Here is a 26,935-nt window from a genome sequence, read left to right as displayed (position 1 = left end):
AACTTCTCAGGGACACACCACTGAGACACATTCTGATGGACATTCTACGACTTATCGTCTAGTTTTCTTGGATATAAGAGATAATCAGTTTTTCATCCTTCAGCTCAACCAAGTGTCTAGCTAGAAGATGATGAATAATGAAATAAAGGTTATGTTCTCCAGTTCTTGACCCTAGAGGAGCATGTGTCAGGCCACCACAGGTAGCTTTGCAATTTGAAAGCATTATTTAGCTTTGACTGTTGAATAAAATTGAAATGACATCCCATCTGGAAAGCCATGTCTTTCTGTACACAACACACTTTTTCAGCCACACATTTTAGCATAGACACACTAAAAGAAAAAGAGAGACTTCTCAGTTAAGTTTAATTTTTTTTAAAAGTGCCGATAGTCTACATGCATGAGATCTCAAGATTTTAATTTCTTTTCACTTCAGGAAGGTTGAGGTCTATAAACAGTTTACAACGCTGATCTCAAAAAAAAAAACTTAAATAAACTGTGCTTTAATGAAAACAAATATTAATCTGCTTGGTTTCTCAAATAACATGTTTATTAACAGTTGAGTGTCAATCATTTATTAAGATTATAACAGTTAACCTTGAAATGGAGCTAATAATGATTGTACTTGTGACTATATATTTTAGATTTTTCAACAATTTTAAAATGAATGCTGCTGTCATTAAATTGTGCTTGCAGCAAAGACAAAGAAACAACAGCTCCTTGTTTCCAGCTAGTAAAACTAATGATGCAAGCTCATTACATGATTTTAATGCTGTTATAATGTTAGGTATTCTATTTTCTCCTTTTATTTGTCATTGAAGCTCAATATATCATCCCTGAACATTAGCAATTTTCACTCAATTTGGATTTAAATATTGGTTTTAAATATGGTCTCCAAAATGTCCTGATAAAGATCAATATTTCACTTCCTCTCCCTATTTCTCAAATCTCAGGTTGAGATTTCTATTGGGAATTAGAGCTTTCTAAGAAATGTTTGACATTAAAGCATTATCCCTGCATCAGAGGGGATTAAAAATCACCAACATTCTTAAGGAGCATGTGCTTTAGTATTGTTTCCATTTCACTCCTTTTTTCTTATAAAGCGGCAATTTTTGCTATCATTATAAATATACATTTATATATAAAGTTTTGCATTCAAATCTCTTTATTTTTGACTACCTAATGAAAATCCACAGATCAAATAAAAACTTTATATAATATATCCTCATTTCAGAAGCATATGTATATATACACATATATATTTGTAGAACAATCCACAATTTTAAATGTGACTCTGGCTTAAAAAATGCTATTTACAGTCTATGACGCAGTAATAAACCCAACCTTTAATGGCATTAAAATGAGCAGGGAATTTTTTAGCTTGACTGTGTCTCATCTTGTGCAGAAGAAATCAAGCAACTTCGTGGAATGCCTTCCCAAAAGCAAGGTTTTGTATACTAAACACCAGGGTATAAGGGTAGATTTTCTATTTCTGGTTTGATGTTTTAAAGCACAAATCCCTGTTGAAGTAGTCATGCTTCTTATCCAAGCAACCAGGGATCCCAGATTGGACCTAAAGGCAAGTTAACACAACAACAAAGTTTCACTCCATCCCTTCCTCTTGTTTCAATACCCTCAACACTTCTCTGTGGCATGACAGAATCATCAACTGTGGAAAAATACCTAGCAATAGGATCGCCATTTTCTTAGGCAGAAGAGTTATTCCGTATAGGTGTTTGAAGTAGAATGAGATCCATAAAGAGTCACACTATATTACATGGGTGTCTATTCACCGTGCCAATTTTTAATGGCTAAAAATGTTTTATGAATTTCGCATATGTAATTCAAAACCAAAACTATTACTATGATCAGGAAAAGGGTGGCTTGCTGTGCTCAGCCTCCTGAAGCACAAGGTCTCAAAGTTAGCAGGTGGAACTTCAGCACCATTTGTTTCTAGGCCTCAAACATCTAGCTAAAATATCAAGTAAAGAATATTGACCAAAAAGCCACTTTGTGAGAATCACTGCATTTTGTTTCCATAATTAAGACCATTCAGTTGAAACATAAGGGCTCCTAAAGTTCTCTGCTGGAGTCCTTTCCTGGAAATATATTCTTGCATTGTTTTGGAAGCAACAAAAAGCAAATCCTTATTAAAATTAAAGAAAAAAACAGGTTATAGATGAATTGAAACCAGGAAGTAGAACAAAGACTAGAAAAGTAAAGAATTGCTATACTTGGAAATAAAGCTGAAAAACAACCGTCAACACTGACTCATGTTTTTAAGTAAAATTGGATAGTTATATGCTTATATTTCTTCTTGTATTTTAAGACTTAAGGCAGTAAGTATTGATTCTCTCTATGGTTTTAATGTATTTACAAAGCAACCAGAGAGTAAACAAATGTTCGCCCTATGCTCTAAACCACGCTTTTTCCTGATTTATGAATAGAAGGAATGTAAGACTTTCAACTTGTTCTTGAACTCAGTTGTTAAGGAAGCAAAGTTAATTTCCAAAACACATTTACATTTGCTAAGCACAGTGTGGAGGGAAAACTAAAGACAAATGGAGTGGTCTTTGTACCTACTGATAGGATGGGGATAAAGGTGTGTCTGTATGAGGAATGACTGACAACCACTGAAAATAGAGAAGGGACTTTATTAGAGATTGTATCAGATTATATTTTCATAAACAACATGATTAAAATTCTATCATGAAATCATCAATGAGATGGGCAACGGTGACTTCCACCAATTGCATTTTCTGTGGACTTTCGGCTGCATTATGGTTGAGTAAACATATCACCTTAAAACCTCCAGGCACTTCCCCGTAAAAGATCTCATGACCCATTTTTGTTGAAGCCTCTTTATTTATTATTTGTTTCAAAGAAAATAAGGCTTTGTGCTTGGGACTTGTTTGGTCCTGGAAGTGACAGGTGTATTTATAATTAAGTTGGATCAGCAGTGACAATGAATACAACTTCTTATTTTGTGTCTTTACGTGGTTGTTCTCTTCCTCAGAAAGCAATATTCCTTATATAAAAGCTAAATGTATCTGTTACTTTCCTTATATTCTGATTTAAACTGTCTTCAAAAGCCTGGCCTCTGTGCATAACTGCTATTCTTCCTAGCTTTATAGGAAGATTCCTCCAGTACATTTCCTGCCATTGTTCAGAGAACGTAAATAGGATACTTGATAGGACAAGAATTACATTTAAGAATTATGATTGTGTAGAGGGGAGACACTACATTGACCTTAAAAGAATACAGCAACCAGTGGAAAGGTTTGAGGTGAGGACCTACATCTTCTGTAAAGTGTGTATTTTTAGGAAGTCATAGTTGGAGTAATACATGCTGGACAGTAGATATATAGGAAAAAGTTACATGCTGAGTCTTCTCATTATGGTACCCATAAATCTGCAAACATTTTAAACGTTCTGGTTTGTTTTGCTTGAATTTGGATGTCACTATACCATTTCAGGTTTCCAGGCCTAATTAGATCTAGTAATTCCAATGCCATGGTATAAGTTCATGTGTTTGCTAATGTTTCCTAGTCCTTCAGTATTTCTAACAGTGTGTTTGCTTGCTCTTACATGGAGTTCTTCTTCACTATACAAATCCACCAACCAAACTCTGTCTATTGAAATCAAAGCTGTTAAGTTTTTCTCACTGTCCCTTGAAAATTTCACGTTTAATCAGTTACCTTCTGTTTTCTAGAACACAGAAACCAGACTTGTCAATGTGGATAATACAAATGAGCTACTGCCCTCATATATGGTAAGTCAGGAATTTCACTAATAAGTCTCCCGATTTTTCATAGAGTTTGGAAAACAGTCTACACACAAATTCTGGCAACATAAAAAGGCTATAAAAATTTGCTCTGACTCTATATCTCAGCCCTATTTCCTTAGGTAAAACCCACCTTCCTTCTTCCCTGCTGCAAGACATGGCAAAAAAAGAGCAACTTTCCATGACAGCTACACATGCACATACACGCTGCTCAAAGGCACCCACAAATCAACACTAAGACTGAATGGAAAAGGCTAGAAGCCAATGCTTCTTCACCAGATACAGCAATGGCAGCGGGCTTCTATACCTCCTCAGAAATACAATAAAACCCTTTCCCCTAAATGTCTAAAAAATATAATAAAATCCCAGATCAATACCCGGAGAAAAATACGATATTCCCTTAGGAGAAACTCTTTACAAAGTAATTTAATCAGCTAATATGATTAAACTCAACACAAGATTTTCATTTTCTAAAATAAAAAAATATTATCAACATCAAGAATAATGTTTAAAACTTTTCTTCATACTAAATGGCCCCTGACTGATAGACATCAGATATATGTCTGATAGACAATAGAAGAATATAATTTTGACAAGTTCAATTTTAGGATTGAGAGAATATCCTGAAAACAGGAGGTTATTGTGTATCATTTACAGAAGTCTAAAGAAAATACAACATGAAACAAAACTGCACATCACAGAATTCTCTAGAACATAAAAGGATTTAAGGTCCAACAACATCTTCTAAGTGGCTTTCTAGAAACCTTTTCCATCCATTCAGTGACTGTATTTTGTCTGCATTATCCTTGTGTCTTCATTTGCAATTAGCCCTCTGTTAATAACAACACAGTTAAATTTAGTATTTGTGGAGTCCTGATTTATTTTTTCTTTGCTTTTATGTGAGATAATTGCTATGCATGTGAATTATCTACCACATTGCAACAGGCAAGCTTTGGTTCAATTTTCTTGTCCTACACAAAGGAAGATTTTGAGTGCAGAATCTCAGCTACTAAGTCCTGTGATGCCGTTTTATTATTTTTCTCTTGTTGGGGTGAATTTATTGGAGAAAACAGGGAAAGGGGAGGGAAGAGAAGGGAGAGGGTGAGGGAAGCATAAGATGAGTTTTCAGCTATGTAGAGTCTTGATTCACAACTTTGCCTCCATTCATGGTGGGTGTTCCCGAACTTTTCCTCGAACGTCCTTGCTTTTCTCCAATTTCATGTAGTGATGGTTCTCTGTACATACACACTAGAAAGAAAAATTACAAAAAAATTACTTATGGCACTCAGCATAAACCTGGCTTCATTGAACTTCCCGAATTTGATTTAGAATGTTCAGAATATTTAGAATTTTCAGGGCACCCTCTGTCAGCAGTAGCATCTGGATGAGGATAGAGAAGTAGAACAACATCAATATATTTCCTTAATTGTCCCAGACTTCCTTCACCTAAAATAAGGTAGAGAGCCCATGGACCGTTAGCTATTTTCCAATAGGGAATGTGGTTATTTAACATAAGATTAAGTTCACATCCTCTCTTCTCTGTCTGGCTCCAAGGTTGTCATCTGAGAGTCATTATTGCTTTAACTCAACTATTGCCTGGAATAAGTAGGACTTTCCAATTCATAGCCAGTCCTACAAGATAAACCACCACCGTGAGTCTTTTAGCCTCCCTGGGCTGTTATGATAGAGACAAATGTGTCTACATAGGCATATTTTATCAAAGGATCAGGAGTTACTTTTCTTCTTGAAATAAGAACTGTCTATTCTGCCTATCATCACCATAATGGTCCAAAAGTTTGAATGTTGTTTTGAAAATCAAACAGTTTCCGCTGTTGGGTAAGACTACGGAATTTATATCATCGGGATCTGGACTATTTGGTCCACGTGCTGTCTTAGCTGCTTATTGACTGTCAACTCAGACGCACTTTTATTACTAAAAAAAAAATAGCACTTTCATCAGCATGAATAGATAGCAAATATCTAAAAGGATCAAGAAAAGTAAAAATAATGCCATTTATTAAGATTTTAGATAATTTGTTTTAGAGAATGCAGAATAAACTGTTCTGGTCTAAGCTACTCCACTACTTCCAAAACAAAGACCAAAAACTACAAACATTTGTTCAGCGAAGAGACAGACTTTTTTCCGAGTATATTTAGTAGTGTGCAGTACTGTGCACTTTTAAGTAGGGATATTGTTATTATGTGACTTACAGGCCACAGGTTCTGTGGTGAGTTTGGAATTCTTTACCTTTTACTAAGCTACCAGGTGATGCTGATGAAATACAATGCACATTATCTGAGTAACATAGAATATAGCTATGAAAGATGCTTTTTAAATGTCTTATACAAGAGCATCACACACCTATTTTTCAATGGCAGTTTTACCATTTCAACTATTTCCATGAATGCTTCTAAGATCTCCAAATGTCATTGATTGAAGAGGGAAAATGCAACCTATAGGTAAGTTATGTACTAATAGCCCAGAGAGTTCATTCTGATGTTGTCAAGTGGTATAAAAAGGTAATTTACCTTCCTATCCTTAATAACAACAAAAAAAACATGGAAAATTCTTATAGCCTAGTAGATAACTGAAGACCCTCCAGTGTACTAGCTCCTTTTTATTGATTTTTTTTTTAATTGAGCTCCCCTCCCTGCTCTTAACTGTATTTCTGTTACGAGGAAAGTAGAGCAGGTACCAAAATCTCCAAGGTGAAGGCAAACTTTTATTTGTGCATTATATATACACTTATATACACTCATCTACAGCTGGCTAATGTACAAGGCAGCTCAAAGGTAATGGAGTGATTCCATGGGAAAACAATCCACAGGCTGCCAGGAAGCAGGTTTCTAAACTCCATCATCTAATCGGCAGTGAAAACCCACAGTCTCCAGGATCCAATACAGATCATTTAAGTCATAATCTCAATGGATAAAAAAAAAGTTTCTGATTAAATACCTTGAAAAAATATTGGGCCACAGATGATTTCAACATCGTATTAGGTGTGGTACTGCTGGATAACCATCAAAATAATGCATTTGTATATTTGAGCTTCCTACAATTGCAATATCCCTACTGTTCTCATTATATAGATTCCTCCTGTTAATATTTTTAAATGTATTTACTATTTCTCACATAGACATAAAGTACTAAGTAGAAACACACCAATATTAGCAGTAAAATCAGCACTGCAGGTAAAATTTCCAACAGTTGAATCTTAGTAACCATCCTGAAGTAGAATTTGCAAAGAAATTTTACAGTTTATCAAAGTAAAACTCAATGTTGATACAAAAGAGGATAAAATTTGTAGCGTAATTCAGCCACCCCATTTTATGTCCTATTAAATTAAATAATAAAATTCAAGATTTTAATAAACCAAATGACTAACAGGCATGTTTTCCAGTTCGCTGAAAGAAACTGTCTTTCCTCCATGCTATGAATCAAAGACATTTCATTCTCTGATTAATTGTTCGCAAAGTGGATTTGGGTTGTAAGACAAAGAAAACTCAGGGACATCTAGGGATTACATGCAAATACAGAAAGTGGAAGGAGCAAGGGAGGAGGAAAAGAGGAAAGATGGGAGGGAGAGAGGGAGAGAGAGAGAGAGGGAGAGAGAGAGAGAGAGAGAGAGAGAGAGAGAAAGAGAAAGAGAGCACTATTAAACCAATTTCCTTTTCATTATCATTTACAAGTCCTGGAACCTAGCAAAACATCTAACTTTAGACTGTAACAAGTGAAGGGCTCTAGCTCTCACAACTTAGGATAAAATGTACCTTACAGAGTGCAATGACAAAGCAAAGAGAAGGACAGGGCAAGGGCAAGCACTCTTTGGTGTGATGACAGCCGCCTCCAATAGCTGTAATAACTGACTTTGAGCCCGGTTTTGAAAACTTCAAAATAAATTATGGAACAAAATTTAAGAAGTGACAAAGTACAACGTGTCTGACAAATATATTCCAAATCAAAATATAAACTGTTAATCCCACAACTAAACCTGTCATTTTGAAGTATTCATAGCCGCTTTAAATGGATTGTCTTATTCACTAATTAGAATAATTTTGCGAGCATCATAGCAAGCAATTGTTATCTTCATATTTTAAACATAAAGGAAAATAAATGATTTCCGTAATGTAAAGCAGTGGCAGAACCAAAATGTGAATGTCTAGTCAGGAGTTCTGATCTAGACAAGCCTCAACAGACTAAATGATATTAGACAGGGTTTACACTATTATTGTTGCATATTAATTAATATTCAAGTTGGCCTAACTTTTACTAAATCACCAAGAAATGGGTTAGAAAACAAATATCACATGGATGTAGTAGGAAGAATAAGTAGAAACCAACAAAGTTGGCAGGCGATATTGAAATCTTTGTGTATTGTTGCTCAGAATTTTAGGTGGTACAGCCACAGTAAAAAATGAGAATTGTTAAGACATGGAATTTCCAAAAGGTCAACAACTGCACTTCTAGATGTGGATAAAAAATAGTAAAGAAAAAGAAAAAGACCCTTAAACATATGTTTGCACACTCGTGATTTATAAAGCTACATTATTTATAATAGCCAAAAGATGAAGTAAAGTGATCATTAACAGAATAATAGATGAATGTAATGTGCTATATGTTTAAATATATTACATTTTATTTAGTTTTCAAGAGAAAGAAATATCGATACATGCCACAGCATGGATGAACCTTGAAGAAATGGCAGTACGCCAAATGACCCAACTCATAAAGCAAATACTACATGAATCACTATGAGAAAACTAGGAAAATGATATGCATGAAGGCAAAGTAGAACTGTTGTGAGGGCCCTTGAGGATAGGAGATGGAGAGCTAAGTTTTACAAGGTGTAGTGACTAAGTTCTGCAGCAAGGTGGAGAGACTCAGTTCTGCATCATGAACAGTTACAGGAGGGTTTCCAGGGATGGCTTGTAAGTTCTGGACAAACATACGGGCATTTAAATGTACACTTAAAATGGTACATTTCAAAATTTCAAAATGATAAATTCTCTTTTTGTATTTTCTCTTTAAAAGCATCCTAACAGCCCTTAGTGTAAGTAATAAATAAAGAAGTATGTATCTGGGTAGGAGAGATGACTCCAGATAAGAACACTGAGCTGATCTTTGCAGAGGATCCATGTTCAGTTCTCTGCACCCACATGATGGTTCAGAACCATCTGCAACCTCAGATCCAGTGAATCTGACTGACCCTATCTTCTGGCCTTCTCAGTCACAAAGCATGGATGCTGTGCATTTACATACATGTGGGCAAAACACTGAAACATACTAACGTAAATATCACGTTTTTTTTTTTTAAAAAGAACTATTTAATCCAGAGTTTTCCTATTAGTATATGGATGGTCAGTCTGTCCCCAATAATCAGAAATGTCTCAGTACTGAAAGTAAAGAGTAGAGAATTGAGATGTAACTGAGAGAATATAGGCTTGGGAAAAGGATTCAAGGATTCAATGGAAAATTCTAGAACTGTGTTGCTTATGCAGTATCAGTTTAGCTATGATGCCATGAACAATTAAAATACAAACATTCCTACTTGGGTTCTTCTATGAAGGTAAAAATGAACATAGAATGAAATAACACAAGGAGGTGGTGAGGGAGGATTGGCCCAGGGCTCACTAGTCTCAGACCTTATCAAATTCCTACAACTGGAAACCATGACTGCTATACATTAATATACACAAGTATAAATTTGATAGTAAATGAAGAGTAAATAATATGCTCATCAAGCAAATATACAAGTATCTGGGGGAAAATCAAATAATTCAATCATTTTTATGAAAAATATTTACTTGGCTTTAATTCAGCTATGCAGCTTAGTTGAGAAAACTCAGTCAAACTAAATCTCACTGTGGCTCTCAGAAAAAAAACACATTCGAAAATGTTATTAAATTGTTTAGTACCTTCCAAATATAATCGCAGCTTCATAGAAACAACTCTAGCTCAGGATTCATTATGCATCTGAAATCTACTGTGTCTCTACTGTGGCCTTTACAAGTAGCAATTATGCGTGCAATTGCAACGTGGTTTTTTGTTTTGTTTTGCTTTGTTTTTTGATAAAGCTATCTACTTTGTGCATTCATTTGGAAGGAACTTAACTTAGACTTTAAGGAGTTAAGAAACACAACAACTGATAAATTCAGAATAATTAACTCCACAAAAGAAATGACAATTATAGAGTCTATGGAAATACAATGATGATTTCATACAAACATCAGAATTAGAATGTTGAGTTTGCTTGTTAATTTCTAAGCACAGGTCACCAAACCTATGGAATAGGCATTTCCAAGAATCCATCTAGACGCTATCTCTAATAGTAATAGAAATTTCATGGCTCCTTTTCCTAGCCCATTCCAGACTAAGCTTTTCCCTTTCTATTAGCAAAACAGGCTATATTCTTTCTTTGGTCATAGTTCAAAGTGCAGTCATTGTTAGGGGGAGGGCATTTCGCACACTTTCTGTTACAGTGAACCATCTCATTTGTTTGTTTATTTGTTTATTTATTTATTTGGTTTTCCAAGACAGGGCTTCTCTGTAGCTTTAGAGCCTGTCTTGGAACTAGCTTTTGTAGACCAGGCTGGCCTCGAACTCACAGAGATCTGCCTGCCTCTGCCTCCCGAGTGCTGGGATTAAAGGTGTGCGTCACCACTGCCCGGCCTCATTTATTTTAGAACCTCAATCAATAAATACTTTTCTGTGGATGTTTTTTTCCTGTGCCCTTTGTGTTATGCATCTTGGCTCATTTCTGAATTGAAGGCAAAAGGTGACATTTTCTTCTTTTTTAATAAAAAATATGTAAACTGGAAATAAAGTGAAAACAAGATGAAGAAAATGCCCTATCTTTCCTGTCCTCTGAGATTCACACCTGCTTTCAGAAACTGAGATTCGGCATCCTCTGTGACAATTTGAAACCATGTGAAATATTATAAGCCACTAACTGTGTTTGAATACAGATGTGTGGACTATACTTCTAATACACTATTTATTTATTTATTTATTTATTTATTTATTTACTTACTTACTTTCTTACTTATTTGTAGCTTAAGTGCATTGGTGTTTTGTTTGCTTGTATGTCTGTGTAAAGGTGTCAGATACCCTGAAACTGGAGTTACAGACAGTCACTGCTATGTGAGTCCTGAGAATTGAACCTGCATTCTCTGGAAGGGCAGCCAGTGTTCTTAAATGCTGAGCCATCTCTCCAGTCCCCTAACACAACTTTAATTTTCATAGGAGTAACTTATTGATATTTGGTATGGAACCAACTCTAATTGTACTTCTGGCTGTACCTCCCACATGTTGTCAACAGTTTCAATCCCCAAATTTGTTCAAGGTCTGGAGGAGCAATATCTGAATGTTTGAAACTGTTTTTGTTTCCTTATGTCTGACTCGTCTGTGTTGTCCTTGACCCAGCAGTTTTCCTTACTTTGGTTCAGTAGTGAAGTACAAAAAGTGGGCAAAGCACCCTTTGTTTCTTTTTCACCCTCAAACTAACTCTGTGGGAGAATGACAGCGTTCCACTGCCATCCTCTCTGCTACAATGGTTTTGGATGAATTGTACAGAAATGATGGCTGAAAGGGAGGCACTTCTGCTTGGTTCTTTAGCACGAAGTTCAAATCAAGGCATGTTCTTATCTCAACTCTTTCCTTTCCCCTCTCCCTTTTCCCCATACTCCAAGTTTTGCTTCAATCTCTCTCTCTCTCTCTCTCTCTCTCTCTCTCTCTCTCTCTCTCTCTCCCTCTTGACCTTTCTTTTCATTTATAGATTTTACTTTTCTAAAAAAAGGCTGAAGTGAGGGATTCAGTCGAGCTTTCTTGTAACATGAGGGGTCGGCTTGTTGGGGTATCTGTCTCACCCGGTACCCCACAGCCGGCAAGTCCCAAAGAAAATAACACAGAGTCTACATTAGGTTATAAACTGATTGGCCCATTAGGTCAGGCTTCTTATTAGTCCTTGTAACTTATATTAATCCATTATCATTATCTATGTTAGCCGCATGGCTCAGTACCTTTCTCAGCGTGGCAGCTCACATGTTGCCTCTTCGGTGATCTGGGCAGGAGTGGCAGAGGAACCGCCCTGCTTCCCAGAATTCTCCTATTCTCATTGCATCACCTCTACTTCCTGTCTGGTTTTCCCGTCTATACTTCCTGCCTGGCCAATCAGCGTTTTATTAAAATACATGATTGACAGAATACAGATAATTCTCCTGCACCACTTTCTAAGTACAATGAAGTAGAGGTTGGGTAGCAAACTATTTGTCATTGTTTTCAGACAAAGGGACAAACACACACAGGTTTGTCCCTAAAAAAAGAACTCACATCATGGACTACCTTAAGACACAGTATTTGCTAAAAATCTACATTTAATCATGGGATGGGAGCAGAAAATTCTTGTAAGGTGGATGCTAGTAACTAGGGCACTGGTGTCAGGAAGGCTGACATTTCTGCAGTTGCCTGTGTGTGTGCTGACCACTGCAGGGTGCTCAGCATTCACGGGATCACAAATAAAACACTACCTCTGGGTAGAAACACTCCACAAACTGGTGGATTTGTGATAATAATGTGTGATGTGTTTTGCTTTGTTTTTACGTGAAGGATTGTGTTCTTGAAGGGAAGAGGCAATTAATGTTGCTACTGAGCCTTATAGCTTACTCAGCAACAACAAAGCATGGGTTTTCCAATGCAGACCTTCTGTCTAATGCTTCTTTTCCATGTCCTGTTCACTGGTGCCTGCATTCAAATACTGCTACCAGAATATACAGGTTCTCTATTACATCCTCACAGCACGCTCCTCCTGTTTAAAACTTGCAGCATTCAATAATCATTACTATTTTCCCCTGAAGGCTTAGATAAAGCCAATCATTTTCTTAAACACATAAAAGAAACAAAACGCAGGAGTTACTGTTATTCTAATGGTGACAAATGTGAGAAACCATGTATGTGGTACCACCTCATGTACACTCTCCTGCTATGTCTCCATAGTTACAAACCTTGAGGACCGCTAGAAGCCCGCATTTTGATATAAGCATTCTTATACTTGTAAAACCTTAAGAAGGCAAAATTAACAGACCAACAAAATTAAAACCTTAAAATGCTATCGATTTATAACTCTGTAACTCCTGTCAAAGTTTTGTACATGTACGTGTGGGCAATAACACACACACACACACACACACACACACACACACACACACACACACACACACAAACACACCCCATTCACATTCCTGGTAGGAAAATTGTGAGGTCTGAAGTTGAAAGGTATCATGTGGCCCTGAGTTAATTACTTAATTCTTCTTAAAATAAGTTGTCTTCCAATTAAAAAGGGGATGAGAGTTATCAGCTTCTGTAACACCCATGTCTCGGGAACTATCAAATGATGATCAACCGATTGAAATGACAGTGCTGGGCCAAGAGGACAAGGCTGCAGAACGGTGGTTCAGTGACAACTTTTCTGTCACTATTTGATTCTCTAGAGATGAGTAGAGACCAGGAACGTTTAGTGGTGATGTGGGCAGCTCTGACAGTCACCACTGTCATGAAATAGTGTGTTGGACATTTGGACAGAGCCATTGCAGTTGTTACTGACAAATTCTCCATCCAAATGGAGACAGCAGGCCCTCTGCTTTGGATGAAACTCCTATTTCTTGTCTTCTATTAGTTTCTATGAAAGAAAAATGAAATAAGGCTAATATTATTAATATATATTAATTATATATTAATAATTAGTAATAATTATTACTGACAATTTAATCGAATCTTCTTTGGCCTTCTCTAATTTCCAAGAAATGGAAAGGTTAGGTTGCTCTGTAAGTTAATGCACCATTAAAAATATCCAGCTGTCTTAATAGCAGATCATAGAAAGGATAGGACAATTAGCATGAGGCAATTTCACACCTTAATCAATGTCACATGGAATCTCGATGGAACTGTTGGGAGTGAGTTAAACCCTGGTTTGGAGGTAACAGATCACAGGGAAGTTCCCAGCATGCTGAAATATTTATTACAAAGACTGAGAAATTATGAACAAAAGAAGATGTGTGTCATTATCTGAAAAGAGCAGGAACAGTATTCAAGTGTCAAAGAAAGATAAAAGTAGGTAAAGAATGTGTCCGGAACAGGAGGGGACATTTCATTTCAGAGACCAGCAAAAAGTGGCTGGGAAGAGTTACATTGGGAAAGGGAAGCTCAAAAGAGGAAGGGAAGAAGACAGAGCGTGGGACAGCAAGGGGAAGGGAGGGAGATACCAAGAGAGAAAGACAGAGAGTCAGTGTGACTATCTTTTCTGGAATATACTGTGCCAGGGAAGTCTATATTTTATTCTAAATAAATAATAAATATTATAAATACTTTCTGCATTTATCTACAGCATGGTTCAGCCCCAACGAGACTCTTTGTACATGAACTATCTAGCTTATTCCAGATGATTTTATGTATATGTGTGTGTGTGTGTGTTGGCATGTATGTGTTTATATTTGTGTGCATACATATATATGTATATATGCATTGTGTATTTGTGTGTGCATACACACAAATACATATATATGTGCATGCATATATGTGCAATATATATATATAGTAGTTTTCATTTTCCCAGCTGGAGCTTCAGAACTTTAGGAGCCCAGTGTGTACTTCTCTTTGGTGACTCACTGTGTAGGAGGGACTCTCTGCTCTACAATCTCAAGATTCTTTTCATCAAGTGTTTCACCTCTTAGCATTTCTTGAAGACAGAAGATAATAAGGCATTGTAAATTTTCCTAAAAAAATACTTAAAGGCATTTTGCTTTTAAACTGGAAACTTTTGAGCACTGAACCTTCTTACCATGGTTAATCCTTATTTTATTTCCATGAAGCAGATGAAATTTATAACTGACTTCATTCTCAAAAGGGGTCTAGACAGAATAAGGAAAATCATTTCCTCAAAATTACTTAGCAGGCAATTGCTAAGAGTAATCAGAAGTAGATCATCCCATTCTTGGTTAGTTTGGTGTTTCTTAGGTTATACATTTTTTGTTGTTGTTGATTAAGTTAGTAAAATAATTGGCATGGCACCTGCCAACTGCATGTAGTAATTAGCCTAGCACTCAAACACATCTATCTAAGTAACAGTGATGAATTTCAAATTGCAACATGATTTGGATAGCTATATGTTCATCGTGTCTGTGACAGAAAGTTCCTGAAAGGAACAAAACTCCACTGAACTTTCTAGAAGGCTGGTGAACTGAGCAGAAGTTCCAGTGAAAGTTTCAGATCCACAGCCTAATTACAATTTCCCTTGGGGCATCTTTAGCCCCATTAATAACCATTGTGCTCTCTCGTATTTAACCTGACATTCTTATGACTAATAGGTGAAACCTTTTGAAATGTGTTAACTTATAAAAGCCCTTGGTGATTGCTAACCAAAGGCTGTGGTGTCAGAGAGCACCCAAGTCAGTGGGAGGGATGTCTCTGCTTTGCTTTTTCCACTTTATGTAATGTCTCTAACAACGTGTTTGAAAGGTTTCTTAAGTTATGACTCTCTTTTTCTGTCGTTGTTAAAACTTCATCCAACTCTTACCACATTGGAATACGGACTTTAAGGGAACTGAAACTGTGATCCTGGCTCATGGTCACCCACATTCGGTTCCAGGATCAACTTGGTCTTATCCCTTCTGAGGTAAGAGTTTTCTTTGCATATATAGTGTCAGAGAAACAAATTACTCAGCTTCATCCAGTGCAGGGATCACAATAATCTAAAAAAACCCTTATACTGCCTGTGACCAAAGTTGATCAAAATAAGCTGAGTAATTTAACACCCAGTTTAGTTCAGGGCATCCAGCCTCATTTGGTGAGCACCAGGGTATTTGGGCAGCTTAAAAGTTGTACATTCTTAGGACACACCCAGACTTGATGAGGTCACTTGGCAGGTTTGTGAATTTTAAGAGCCCCGCAGATGGTCATTATACCATTGTTTGAGATGCCACAATCTATGCTATTCTGCAAGGTCTTAAAATTACGTAACTAACAAAGAAAGTGGATAAGATGTAATTGCCCACAGTGAGGAGAGAGTGAAAGGCATTATAATCTTCTTTCCCCATCAAGCAAGTAATTGTTAGAAATGTGTTAGTATTCCTATTTAAAAACTTAATACTTTCAAAGGGATGGATTTCAATAAATAAATATTTTGGTAATATCTTTCATTCTCCAGTACCCAGTCTTGGAAACTTAAAGTCTTTGGCTAACACACAGGTGCACGCATGCACATCACACACACACACACACACACACACACACACACACACACACACACACACGTGCGCATGCACGCACATACAATTTTTCAAGGGGGAATACTTTGATTTTAATGACTCAACCACCACTTGCAAGAGCTGAGTAAAGCTGAGTAAAGAGCTTTTGAAAGAGGAGGGAGGAGAAATTGAGGTGTCTGTATCTTTTTCTTTGTCCAAGAATCTTTTGCCCTTTATCTGATGCTGGCAGGGGAGGTCACCTGAAGACAGTTTAAATCCGGGGTGTCACTTCTCAGAATCATGCTCTTTAGCGCTGATGTGGTAAATTCTAGAGACAATCCAAGTAAGTAGAGGCTTGTTCAGTGTACATAGCAAAGGACTTAAATACCAAGTCAGTCCATCCAGTAGATGTATCCGCAACCCCTCATTAACGCTGTCGTTATGTGCAACACCAGAGACTGAAGGACTGAAGGGGCATGGGCACGTGGTGATGATTATCATGTCATTTGTGTTAGAGTTACTGATCGATCCTTTAGCTGGGAAAAAATGACACAGGAATGGGATTAAAGGCAAAGATGTTTGAAGAAAACATCTAAACAGCACACTTTGGCTTTCTACCTCCTAGGGCTAATCTACTTCACAAAAGAACAGCCCACTCATCATGCAGTGCTGGGATCGGTCAGGGTGGTAATGGTAGAAGCAGTGGGTTTGCAGGCTTATAAAGATTTTCTTGAACATTAAAAATAAAACACCCAACAACTACTTGTTTAAACGGCTATATGCCTAATTGCTTGCAGTGCTATAATTTCACATTTCTTTTTTAAAAACATCTTCTAATTATATGCTTTATAATTAGACCATGGAGAGATTATTAAAAATATAAAACCCTTCCTTTCAAAATACAGTTTATGGCTAGAATACCTTTTATCTTAAGTTTTGATTCAAAAGAAATAGACAAGTAAATAGAAAATTACCAGTGATAGAAATTGTTTATAAAACTGAATTGCATTCATTTATTAATTTATTAAATGAAATGTGCCTAGGCTATTTTATATGTAAAACTAATGCAAGGTTCCATCAGAGTTCATGATTCTACACTGAAGTACTGACAAAAAGTGTAGAAAATCATGTCGGAGAAGATAAGACAATACCTCCCATCCTTAGAAGATCGGTCCCATTTTTATCTCTCTGCTTGTCTGTCTGGTTGTCTATCTTCTTTCTTTCTTTCTTTCTTTCTTTCTTTCTTTCTTTCTTTCTTTCTTTCTATCTATCTATCTATCTATCATCTGTCTATTATTTATCTATCATCTATCTATCATCTCTCTATCTATCTATCTATCTATCTATCTATCTATCTATCTATCTATCATCTATCTATTATCTATCTACTATCTATCATCTATCTATATGTCTGTCTATCGTCTACATATCTATTTATTATCTGTTTCTTTCTCTCTCTCTTTCCCCCTTCTCTCTTCTGTTTTATTCTATTTGAAGTATGTGAGTGCTTTACCAGCAAGTTTATCTGTGTACTACATGCATATAGTGCCTGAGGGTGTCAGAAGATGCTGTTAAATTTCCTGGAACTGAAATCACAGCTAGTTGTTAGCTGTCACGTGGCTGCAAGGAACTGAAACTGGGTCCTCTGGAAAAGCAACTGGTGCTCTTATTTGCAGAGTCATTTTTCCAGCTCTGTCCATCATTTCCCTTTCCTCCATGGTAGGTATTAATTGAAGCTAAAATCTATGAATGGAGATAGCTACTATTACGAAGTGTTGGTGTTTTTAAAGGGTGTGGAGCACTTTCTATATAAGGTTTTAAGCTGGAGCTATTTTGTAACCAAAACTCAAGCCTACAAGTTATTCATATCTTGGTTTTTTTATCTGTGTAATGAAAAAGTGAATATATAACCGACTTCATTATATTATGGAGTTTAGTTTATCATTGAGTTTAATGTGCCTGTTAGACATCAGTAGGTATACCAATGTCCAAAATAAAAACAATTATAAACTTGTGTGTGTGTGTTGAGGGGGTGACCCATACGATTTCATTGTCAAAAACTTTGGAAATAATTTACCCCTAATTATTTTGCATAGTGGAAAATTAAACATATTAAAAATAATAAGTATATAATTATTTTATACCTTATTTATATATTATAAATGTATATAATAATAGTTATATTCCTTGTTGAATTGATTTCTTTCTTTGCCTCTTTGTAGAGTTTACCTCAAAGTATATTTTATCTGATCTAAGTATAGACGCTCCTGTCTGCTAGTGTTTTCCTTTAGCATGGCATGTCTTTTATTGTCTACTCATTGTGTCTATATATACTAGGGAAGGTCACTTCCTGTGGGCAGCAAACTGTAGGATTGGGTGACTCACTGAGTTATTTATTTCTAAGATGATTGCATCTTCATGGTTTTTTTAAAATACATTCAGCCTCTATATTGAAATTAATTTTCCATTTTTATTTTTATTAACAAAATTTTAAAGTAACATGCACAAAGACAACACATCCTTAATAATTTAACTCAGTTTGAATGGTCCCATGCACACATCTTCAATATGTAATTTTATATCACTTCATAAACAGTTGTCTTAATTCTGCCAGGTTTAAAACCAGTTTACTATGTGATTTTTATCATGGTCTATAGTGGTATGAGTGAGACATAGCCCCATAGTTTCAGGCATTTGGATACCTGATCTGCAGTTAATGATGGTGCTTGTGAAGGTTTTGGAGGAGCTATCTAGCTGAAGGAAGAATGTGACTGGGTGTGTGTGGGCTTTGAGAATCTAAGGCCTTGCTCTACACTGGATGCTTTCTCTCTTTTCTGTTTGAAGTTAAAGATGTGAGTCCTCACTCAGTCTTCTGTTCCTGCTGCCTGCTTCCAATCTGTCACCACCATGATGGATCCTTGTTCTAGAGAACCATAAACCAAAATAAACTCTTTCTTCTGTAAATTGCCTTACTCATTGTAGTTGATCACAGCAGCAGAAAAGTAACTAATGCATGGTACAGCATTTCGAGATTGCCGGGTAGTTGGACATTCACAGCTTATTCCCAATAGCAGCGCAGTATAATGTAGTGATAGGTGCTTATGCACTGGCTCTGGGTTGCTATGGGACAATGGTTTTACCCTGTAAAGATTTGTTTCTTGTACTTTTTAAATAAAACACTGATTGACTAGTAGCCAAGCAGGAAGTATAGATGGGTCAATGAGAACTCTTGGAAGAGGGAAGTTTTAGTCTAGAGTCGTGACCCAGATGCAGAGGATGCAAGATGTGACTGCCTCGCTGAAAAAGGTATCAAGCCACGTGGCTAACACAGACAAGAATAATGGACTAATATAAGTTATAAGAGTTAATAATAAGCCTGAGATACTAGGCCAATCAGTTTATAATTAATGTAGACCTCTGTGATTTCCTTAAGACTTAACGACTGTGGGAACTGGGCAGGACAGAAAACTCAGTCCACACTGTGTTTCTAGGATTGTAATCTCACTGTTGTATTTTTCTGAATTTGTGATCTTGGACACTTTACTTAATTGATTTAAGTAAATAATTATTTACAAAATAGAAATAACCTAGAGCTATTGTGATTTTTTTATCTTTTAAATAGAGATAATATACACAACTTGCCTACTGAATACTAAATACGTGCATTGTATATGGCAAGAAGAGTTTGGAAACCCAGCAGGAAGGAAGATGCTTTTGTACACAGAAAGGAAAAGCCTAACGTGACTTCAATTATCTTTCTTATTAATAGCAGAAACCCAATGGTATAAAATATAGCTGCAAAGAGAATTGATGGAAAACTGGCTCAAATTTTCATATTGACAATTACAACAGAATATATTTAAAACATAAAGGACTTGACCAATTAATGTTTATCAAGTAATTTCTAAGAGCATACATCTCTCCAAGGATGTGAAGAGTTTTATTTCTATACTGTGGTATATTCCAGAAGAAAAAGAAGAAGTAACACTAGTAGATGTGTTCAATAGGATTGGGTCCTCTTGCCTGGTAATTAGATTATGTCCACAGCCTTTCTGACTTGAGACCAGGCCATGCCATCCATGTTCATGGAAGCTCAGCACCTGACTGCTTGAGGCAGAGTGCTTTGGTTTGAAGCCCAGGTCTGTTACTCACTGAACCTATGACTTGGGACTAATTACACACTGACTTCTTGGCTTCAATGTCACCATTTGTGAAGCAAATTATACTAGAACCTGCTCGATAAAAATGAGAAAATAATTGAGGCATACCTTAAAGCGCCACGTAGAAGAAGAAAGAACTATACAACTTCACTAATATTGTTTGATTAAGTACACTTTGTTCTTTTTTTAAAAAAATGGCAAATACACAGATAGGGAATTAAATGGTCCTTGGTGGGAAAGCAGCTAAATTTCTGTCTCCAGAGTTGAGTCTTGTCATACTCTTTGTATTTCATACCTAAGAGTTCTTTCCTACAAATGAACTACACAAAGGACCTTGGAGTTAAATTGAACTATTAGGGAACCTGATTTAAAAACAGATGCCATTTTCCTCACAGTAGGAAGGGGAAAGCCTTATGATTCACCAGTGATAGCAAAATTAAAACAAACAACTAACATGGTTCTGGTCTGGGAACCCAAAGCATTCTAAAGTGAAGAAGATGCAATCTGGAGGCAGAACTGATGTCTCAGTACCAATTCTACCACTGCCCTCCTGGACCTTCATTACTTCGTACGGATTGGACATGAAGCCATTCATCATGAGACCATATGTTCATCTCCTCTGTACCTAAGTCTGGCTAGCTAACCTAGATGGTGCCTCTGAGGCGCTAAGATTGTGTGGCAAGTGGAGACTATTGTGGCATAAAAACTTGCATAGATTTTCAACCCCTTCTTCTAGTTCTTTCTTGTCCTATGATTCTGGTAATGAAGCTGGCAGGACCACACACACAGTGTGTGTGTGTGTGTGTGTGTGTGTGTGTGTGTGTGTGTGTGTGTGTAGTTTTTGACAAGGGTGCAATGCACAGGTCTGGGCATGCACTTTACACACAGCTGCATTTTATGCATCGTTCTGGCGGCACTGTGCAGATTTAAGGAAGCACAGCAAGACACTAAGTTGAAAGATGGGAAAGAATCAAGCAGCCGAGGCCCCCAAACTGGGGCACTACAGCACCATTTCTGGAGAGCTTACTTCCACATTTAGTTTTGAGAGAAGTTGTATGAATAACCTGCTATTGACAGGTACTGTGTGAGGCCTATCTTAATTCTAGTTTATAACACTGTAGGAGTCATCTTGTACCTTCCCTGATTTATACAAAATGCAGCAATAAGCAGAACACTGAAGCGCATCTGGGACTGTGAGCACAGTCTTCCCACGTATTTCTTTCGACACATACATAAGGCCGTCCACCCCAAGGGAAAACTCAACTAACCAGAGTCCAGGAAGCCGCTCCAATTAAGGAGGCAGATTATAGATGTTTCCTTTGGGGGAATGGAGTGGGAGGGGTTCCACAAGACTCCATTATCTATATAAAGAATAAATAAAACTCATAGATTTTTAAAATATTTTTCTAACTTTACCGAAGTCTGTTAATGGCATTGTGCTACTTTTGCAAAAAATGAATACATCAGCTTAACTGTTAAAAATGATACAGGAGTTGAAAGTGTTATTTGCCAAAGCATTTCTAATTTTGAGTGTATTTTCTACAGAAGTATTATCTACATTCTTAGAGACCTTCTACCCAGCCTTACAAAGTGGGCACATGTCTTCCTTTAACTATAGTATTCTTGGAATGGTTTTGTCCCTATTTGTATGAGTTTGGCTTAGTCTTCAATGATATATTCTTTTCTGTGGAGATGACAATACTTTCTCTAATTCCCAATATTAATTCTACAACATGAAATACACTACCTTTTCCATTACACTAATGCCAGTAGTAATCATATTTCATTCCTCTAAGACTATGTCCTCTGGAAAATATAGTTATTAGCCTTTGCATTTGCTTTGTTCCTCCACATGTTCACTTAGTCAACTGAGAACTGATTAAATATCTCTTTACGTTATGCTAAATAGTGCACATGACAAAGGAGAGACGTGAGAAAAAACAAATCTACTCTATTCATTCAGAGAACGAGTTAACCATAAATGGGCGGAGACAGTGGGACAGTGAACATGTCTAGGACAACACCATCAGTAGAAAAACATTCAGGAGATTCAAAAAAGAGCGCTGAATTCTTCTGGTAAAGGAATCAGAGTAAAGTAATAACAAAAGTATGAACTCTTGAATGCATCCTCTGCCAAGGTTAATAAGTATATGAGTGGATGAAAATTAGAGTCAATGAGATAGCGCGCGCATGGTCAACCACAGTGCAAGTTCAGTTTCGCATGACTGAAGACTCAGGTGTGAGAAAAGACTCAAGAGGCATTAGGAGTAGCATCTGTCAACTTTCAGCCAGCGTTCAAACACAACATAATATGAGTGAGATTGTGATAGGCTGCTGTAGTCTGCTACAATCACACGTACCATACGTACACTGGGCAGCTGCCATTGGGCATACTCTCCATCTGACCACATCTATGACATTTATAGGACAGCAAGTCAAACTAAGTCAGGATTGCAATGCACTGTCTCAGTGGTTTTCATTTCCTCAGAAAAGGAGACTGGGCTATGGTTTAAGTTAGTATAATGGTTTCCAGAGAATAATGTGATATTGATAAGTGCCAATGTATAATTAATTCTTTGATCTACATTGCAAATATGGTCACTCAAAATCCTAGGTAGAGAACATTTGGGAAAAAATAGTTTCCCACAATAGGCTTATTCCCCTGCTCAATTTGGAAGAAGTCAATACTATTTTAGTGGTGAAAGGAGGACATGCTTTAGGCTCACATGAGAAGGGAAATTCTGCAGATCAAATAAAATAGCACACTATTGTTCCTTACATATATGAAGAAAACGGATACACAATGCTATTATATTTTCTCATAGGGATGAAGAGATCAGCATCACACATGTTTATAAAATTCCTTGGGAAATATAAGCTTTATAATAATAGTATTAATATTTTTCAGAAGTATTCCAAAAGATTGAGTATAGTTCAACAAAGAAGGAAATTACATTCCAAATGGTAACTGACACAAATTTTTTATATCTGGAAATTTTCTAGCTTCTATATTCAGGTACATTTTTTTGTCTAAGTACCACATATTTACATGAGTTCTCTGATCTCTGTTTTCCTCTTTGCTAGGAAAGTTCCTATTATATTTTCTGAATCTTTACTCCGTCATTTTCCTTCAGGCAGAGCCTACAGAATAGAGGACAAGAAGCACCGGTTCCAACAACACAGTTCAGGGTCGAAGGAGGAAAAGAAGCTGCTTTCATACCTTCAATAGGTTTTGGTACAAAATGAGATGAGGGCTTGGTTTTCTTCACTCTGTTCCCCTTCATGATTTGACCTTCTTTATTGAGTCCTAGAAACCATGCACGCCCTGATTCCTGCTGGCGATACAGGGTTGAAGAATAGATCACATAGTAGTTTTCAAACACAGACTCCTTAAATTTGCATTCTGGGGTAAAAACATCCTGCAGAAACAAGCACAGTGAAAGAGAAAGGAATTAGCAACAAATCATCAATGGCTGCATCCAGCCAATTTTAAACATATCCCCAGTGATCAGAACAAGGCACAGGAAGCTGAACAAGATTTCAGTTAGCACTCCTATAGAGAATCATTATATGAAATCAAAACTCAAGATTCTTTTTATGACCAACTTTTAGTCCAGAGAAAACAACTGCTCAGCTATGGTCACACTCATTGGAAGCTAAAATCCTGGATAGGTCTAAAATCTTATCAAATGTTCATAAAGCAAAGATTTTGGACAGTCCTCATTTTCATGGCTCTTACATGGAGTTAAACTGGTAGAACTTATCCCTATCCAAAATAAAAATGCAACCACACACAATGCAGGGACACCCGATGCTTTTGAAGCGGATGTGTGATATGCACAAAAATCTACGACTCAGAAAAACAGCCCTAAACTTAACAGTATGCTACTACTTTGCTTGATGCCTGTAGCTTCCCCTTTAATTCATGTAATGCCTGTAGCTTTACCTGTAATTCATTTCAAATGCATACTTAATAATCAAAATGTTAGTTTGAGGCCAGCATGGTCTACAAGAGCTAGTTCCAGGACAGGCTCCAAAGCTACAGAGAATCCCTGTCTCAAAAAACAAATCATCAAGCAGTAGGAGAAAATACTCCTCTTGGAGAACCCTCCGTGAAATGTAGACTGACAGTGCTATTGCAGGAAAAAACATTAAGAACATCTACTTCAGTCTCACCTCTTAAGTAAGAAAACCAAATTGCTAAAGAGTTAGTTAAAGGATGCATGAAAATAAAATTACAAGCTGATATCAGAATTTACTCTTAATTGTGTTATAATCTCAGACTTGCCTCTCAGACTCAACACTTTTGTTTCTAATGATGCATAACACAATTTTATAATACAATAAAATGATGCCTTAATATGCCAACAAATGACATGTATCTTTCTAAAGATGAATTGCCTCTTCTTCTGAGATAAGCAAAAGAAAAATGTGATAAGATGCTACCCTGCTAAAAGCAAGTAAACCCCCCCCCATGCCAAGCATGTCCGCCATAATGAGTCTTTGTCACTGCACACTGCACAGTTTGCAATGTGAAGCCTTACAAATTGGTGCATTTACATAGAGAGCTGTGTAGAAATAAAGCTGGCAGGAACCATGTCTTATAAAGTCCTGCCTTCATTTAGAGAGAGTTAAGAGACAACTAGGAGGCTAGTGATGGTGGTCAGTGCTACAGATGCCAACAAAAGGACTCGGTGATTTGAAATGAGTTTCATATTACTGAACGAAAAATGGGACTGAGAAAATGGAAATGCAATAATAATAGCAACAGTACATTAACACCATTTATATTAAAACTGAGAATGACAATTCTCATAGTACTCCTCCATCTGAGAATAATATCCTGATTATCTTGGAAATAAATGACTATAAGATATTAATATGAGGGTGATAGAAACTGCCCAGTTAAAAGTGTTGATAAGGATAGTATTGTGAAAAAAATTCTGTAGCTCTCACACATTGCTGATAGGACCACAAAGTGGAGTAACAGAAGAGAAAGTGGCCTGACATTTTCCCAAAGGAATAAAAATACAGTTAGCAAGGATTCAATCATCCTACTCCTAGCCATGCACCTCTAGGATGTGAAAACATGAATGTAATAAAATTTATACATAAATGTTGATAGTAGTATTGATTACAGAAACAACTTAAATATCTATCAACTGTTGAGTAGATTAACGAAATGTGGCATAGCTGTATAATGTACTGCTATTCATTGGGAGGAGTAATGGGACACTGATTCATTTGAAAATATAAATGAGCCTTAAAACATTACGTTAAGTGAAACACAAAACCATTAGGCTACATGGTGCAAATGCTACATGTTATTTGATTCCATTTATATGAAATATTACAACAGGCTTTGTAATATTGCGTATAATGAGCAAACCATCTCAGAGACGGAAAATAATGGATGTCACGTGCTACCACGGAGTTGGAATAAAACAGAGAATGACTGCTTCCCTGAAGAAATGGAAAGGAGTCAGAATTAAATAGTTCTGAGACATGTGTACCTTTGTACAAATACAAAAATATACTGAGAGCCTTTAAGTATAAATTTTATTGTGTATATATTACATTTAATAAAAAATCATAGAAAGAAATTGGCTGGAGAAGATGAGAGGAGAGAAGAAAACTATTGCATGCTCTTGCCTGGCAGCATTGGTGTTCTTTATGTCATCATGCTCATATTACTAAGAAAGAGTCAAATCATTGCCAAATGTAGATATTAAAGAAGTACAGATTCAATTAGCAAAATGTATTATTATCAGTCTTTTCAGGTTTTCATGCTGGCACTGAATCCAGGCCGTGTGTATTCTCGGCAAGTACACTGCTCTGAACTGCATTACCAGGCCAGTATTGGTCTGTTTTTCAAACTGATGAACTTCCTGATGCAAGTTAATATTGAAAGAAAAATGGCTAATTGAGCTGGTAGTTTTAGAGGCTAAAAGGATTCTTAGATAGATGATAAAAGGGAGAACGATGGAGTAAAAGAAATCATTTCACAAAATAGGAAGTCAGAGACAGACATGGATTCCCCAGTGCTTCCTAAGACCACATTCATAGTTGACTTAAGGAACTACCACTATGCCCCACCTCTTACTGGTCCTGCTACCTTCCAATATTGTCAGTCTATAAGAAAATCAAGTTCTGATTTGGAACTAAGTTGAAAGATTTAGAAAAAGTTTAAATTTGCTATTATTATAAAAGTATACTGGGGGTTTGGAGAGAACATTAAGTAGGTAAAATGTTTGCCAAGTATGAGAAACTATGATAGATCCTGAAGAACCCAAATGAAAACATTGGTGTCTGGGTCAGCAAAGACAGACAGCTCTGTGAGACTTACTGGCAAGCCAGTTCAGCTGAAATAATGAGTCCCAGGTTCAGTGAGATTTGCTGTCTCAAAATATAACATGGAGATATATTTGGAAGAAATCTATCATTAACCTCTCTTACCTCTGCACACAAATGCACATGCATGCAATTGCACTCAAGCACACACACAAACCCAAGATGACTGAGCATTTTCAATGCTTTTGTGTCTTGATCTGTCTCAATACTAAATAAACATAGTATTATCTCTAGATGTTAAGAAGCTCCAAGACTCCAGGGAGAAATAAACCTTAGGGCACTGAGTCTGCGTGGGCAATGATTTGCATTATAACCTCCACTGTACAACTGCTGTTTCAACATAAAGTTGGGCATCTGTGAATTTACACTATATTTTCTACTACCCTCTTCTCGCATAATAAAATGT

General features: G+C 36.6%; 1 protein-coding gene across 3 annotated transcripts in view; it reads right to left on the bottom strand.

Moving 5' to 3' along the window:
- Positions 1 to 346: 346 nt before the first annotated feature.
- Fgf12 (fibroblast growth factor 12) overlaps positions 347 to 26,935 on the bottom strand; it is a 532,634-nt gene continuing 506,045 nt past the window's right edge. For 2 of the 3 annotated variants that reach the window (XM_048453928.3, XM_048453927.3), the window contains exons 4-5: positions 23,399 to 23,597; positions 347 to 5,029 (exon numbers count right to left, since the gene is read on the bottom strand). In XM_048453928.3, coding sequence (XP_048309885.1) covers positions 4,911 to 5,029; positions 23,399 to 23,597 — 318 coding nt within the window. In that variant the 3' untranslated portion in view covers positions 347 to 4,910. The remainder of the gene's footprint in view (positions 5,030 to 23,398; positions 23,598 to 26,935) is intronic. The other variant, XM_048453929.3, reaches the window with a different exon arrangement.

This window comes from Myodes glareolus, chromosome 2, assembly GCF_982192425.1.
Source record: "Myodes glareolus chromosome 2, mMyoGla1.1, whole genome shotgun sequence".
Classification (NCBI taxonomy): domain Eukaryota; kingdom Metazoa; phylum Chordata; class Mammalia; order Rodentia; family Cricetidae; genus Myodes; species Myodes glareolus.
The sequence above is the reverse complement of the archived record's forward strand: the minus strand, read 5'-3'. Positions and strand labels throughout refer to the sequence as shown.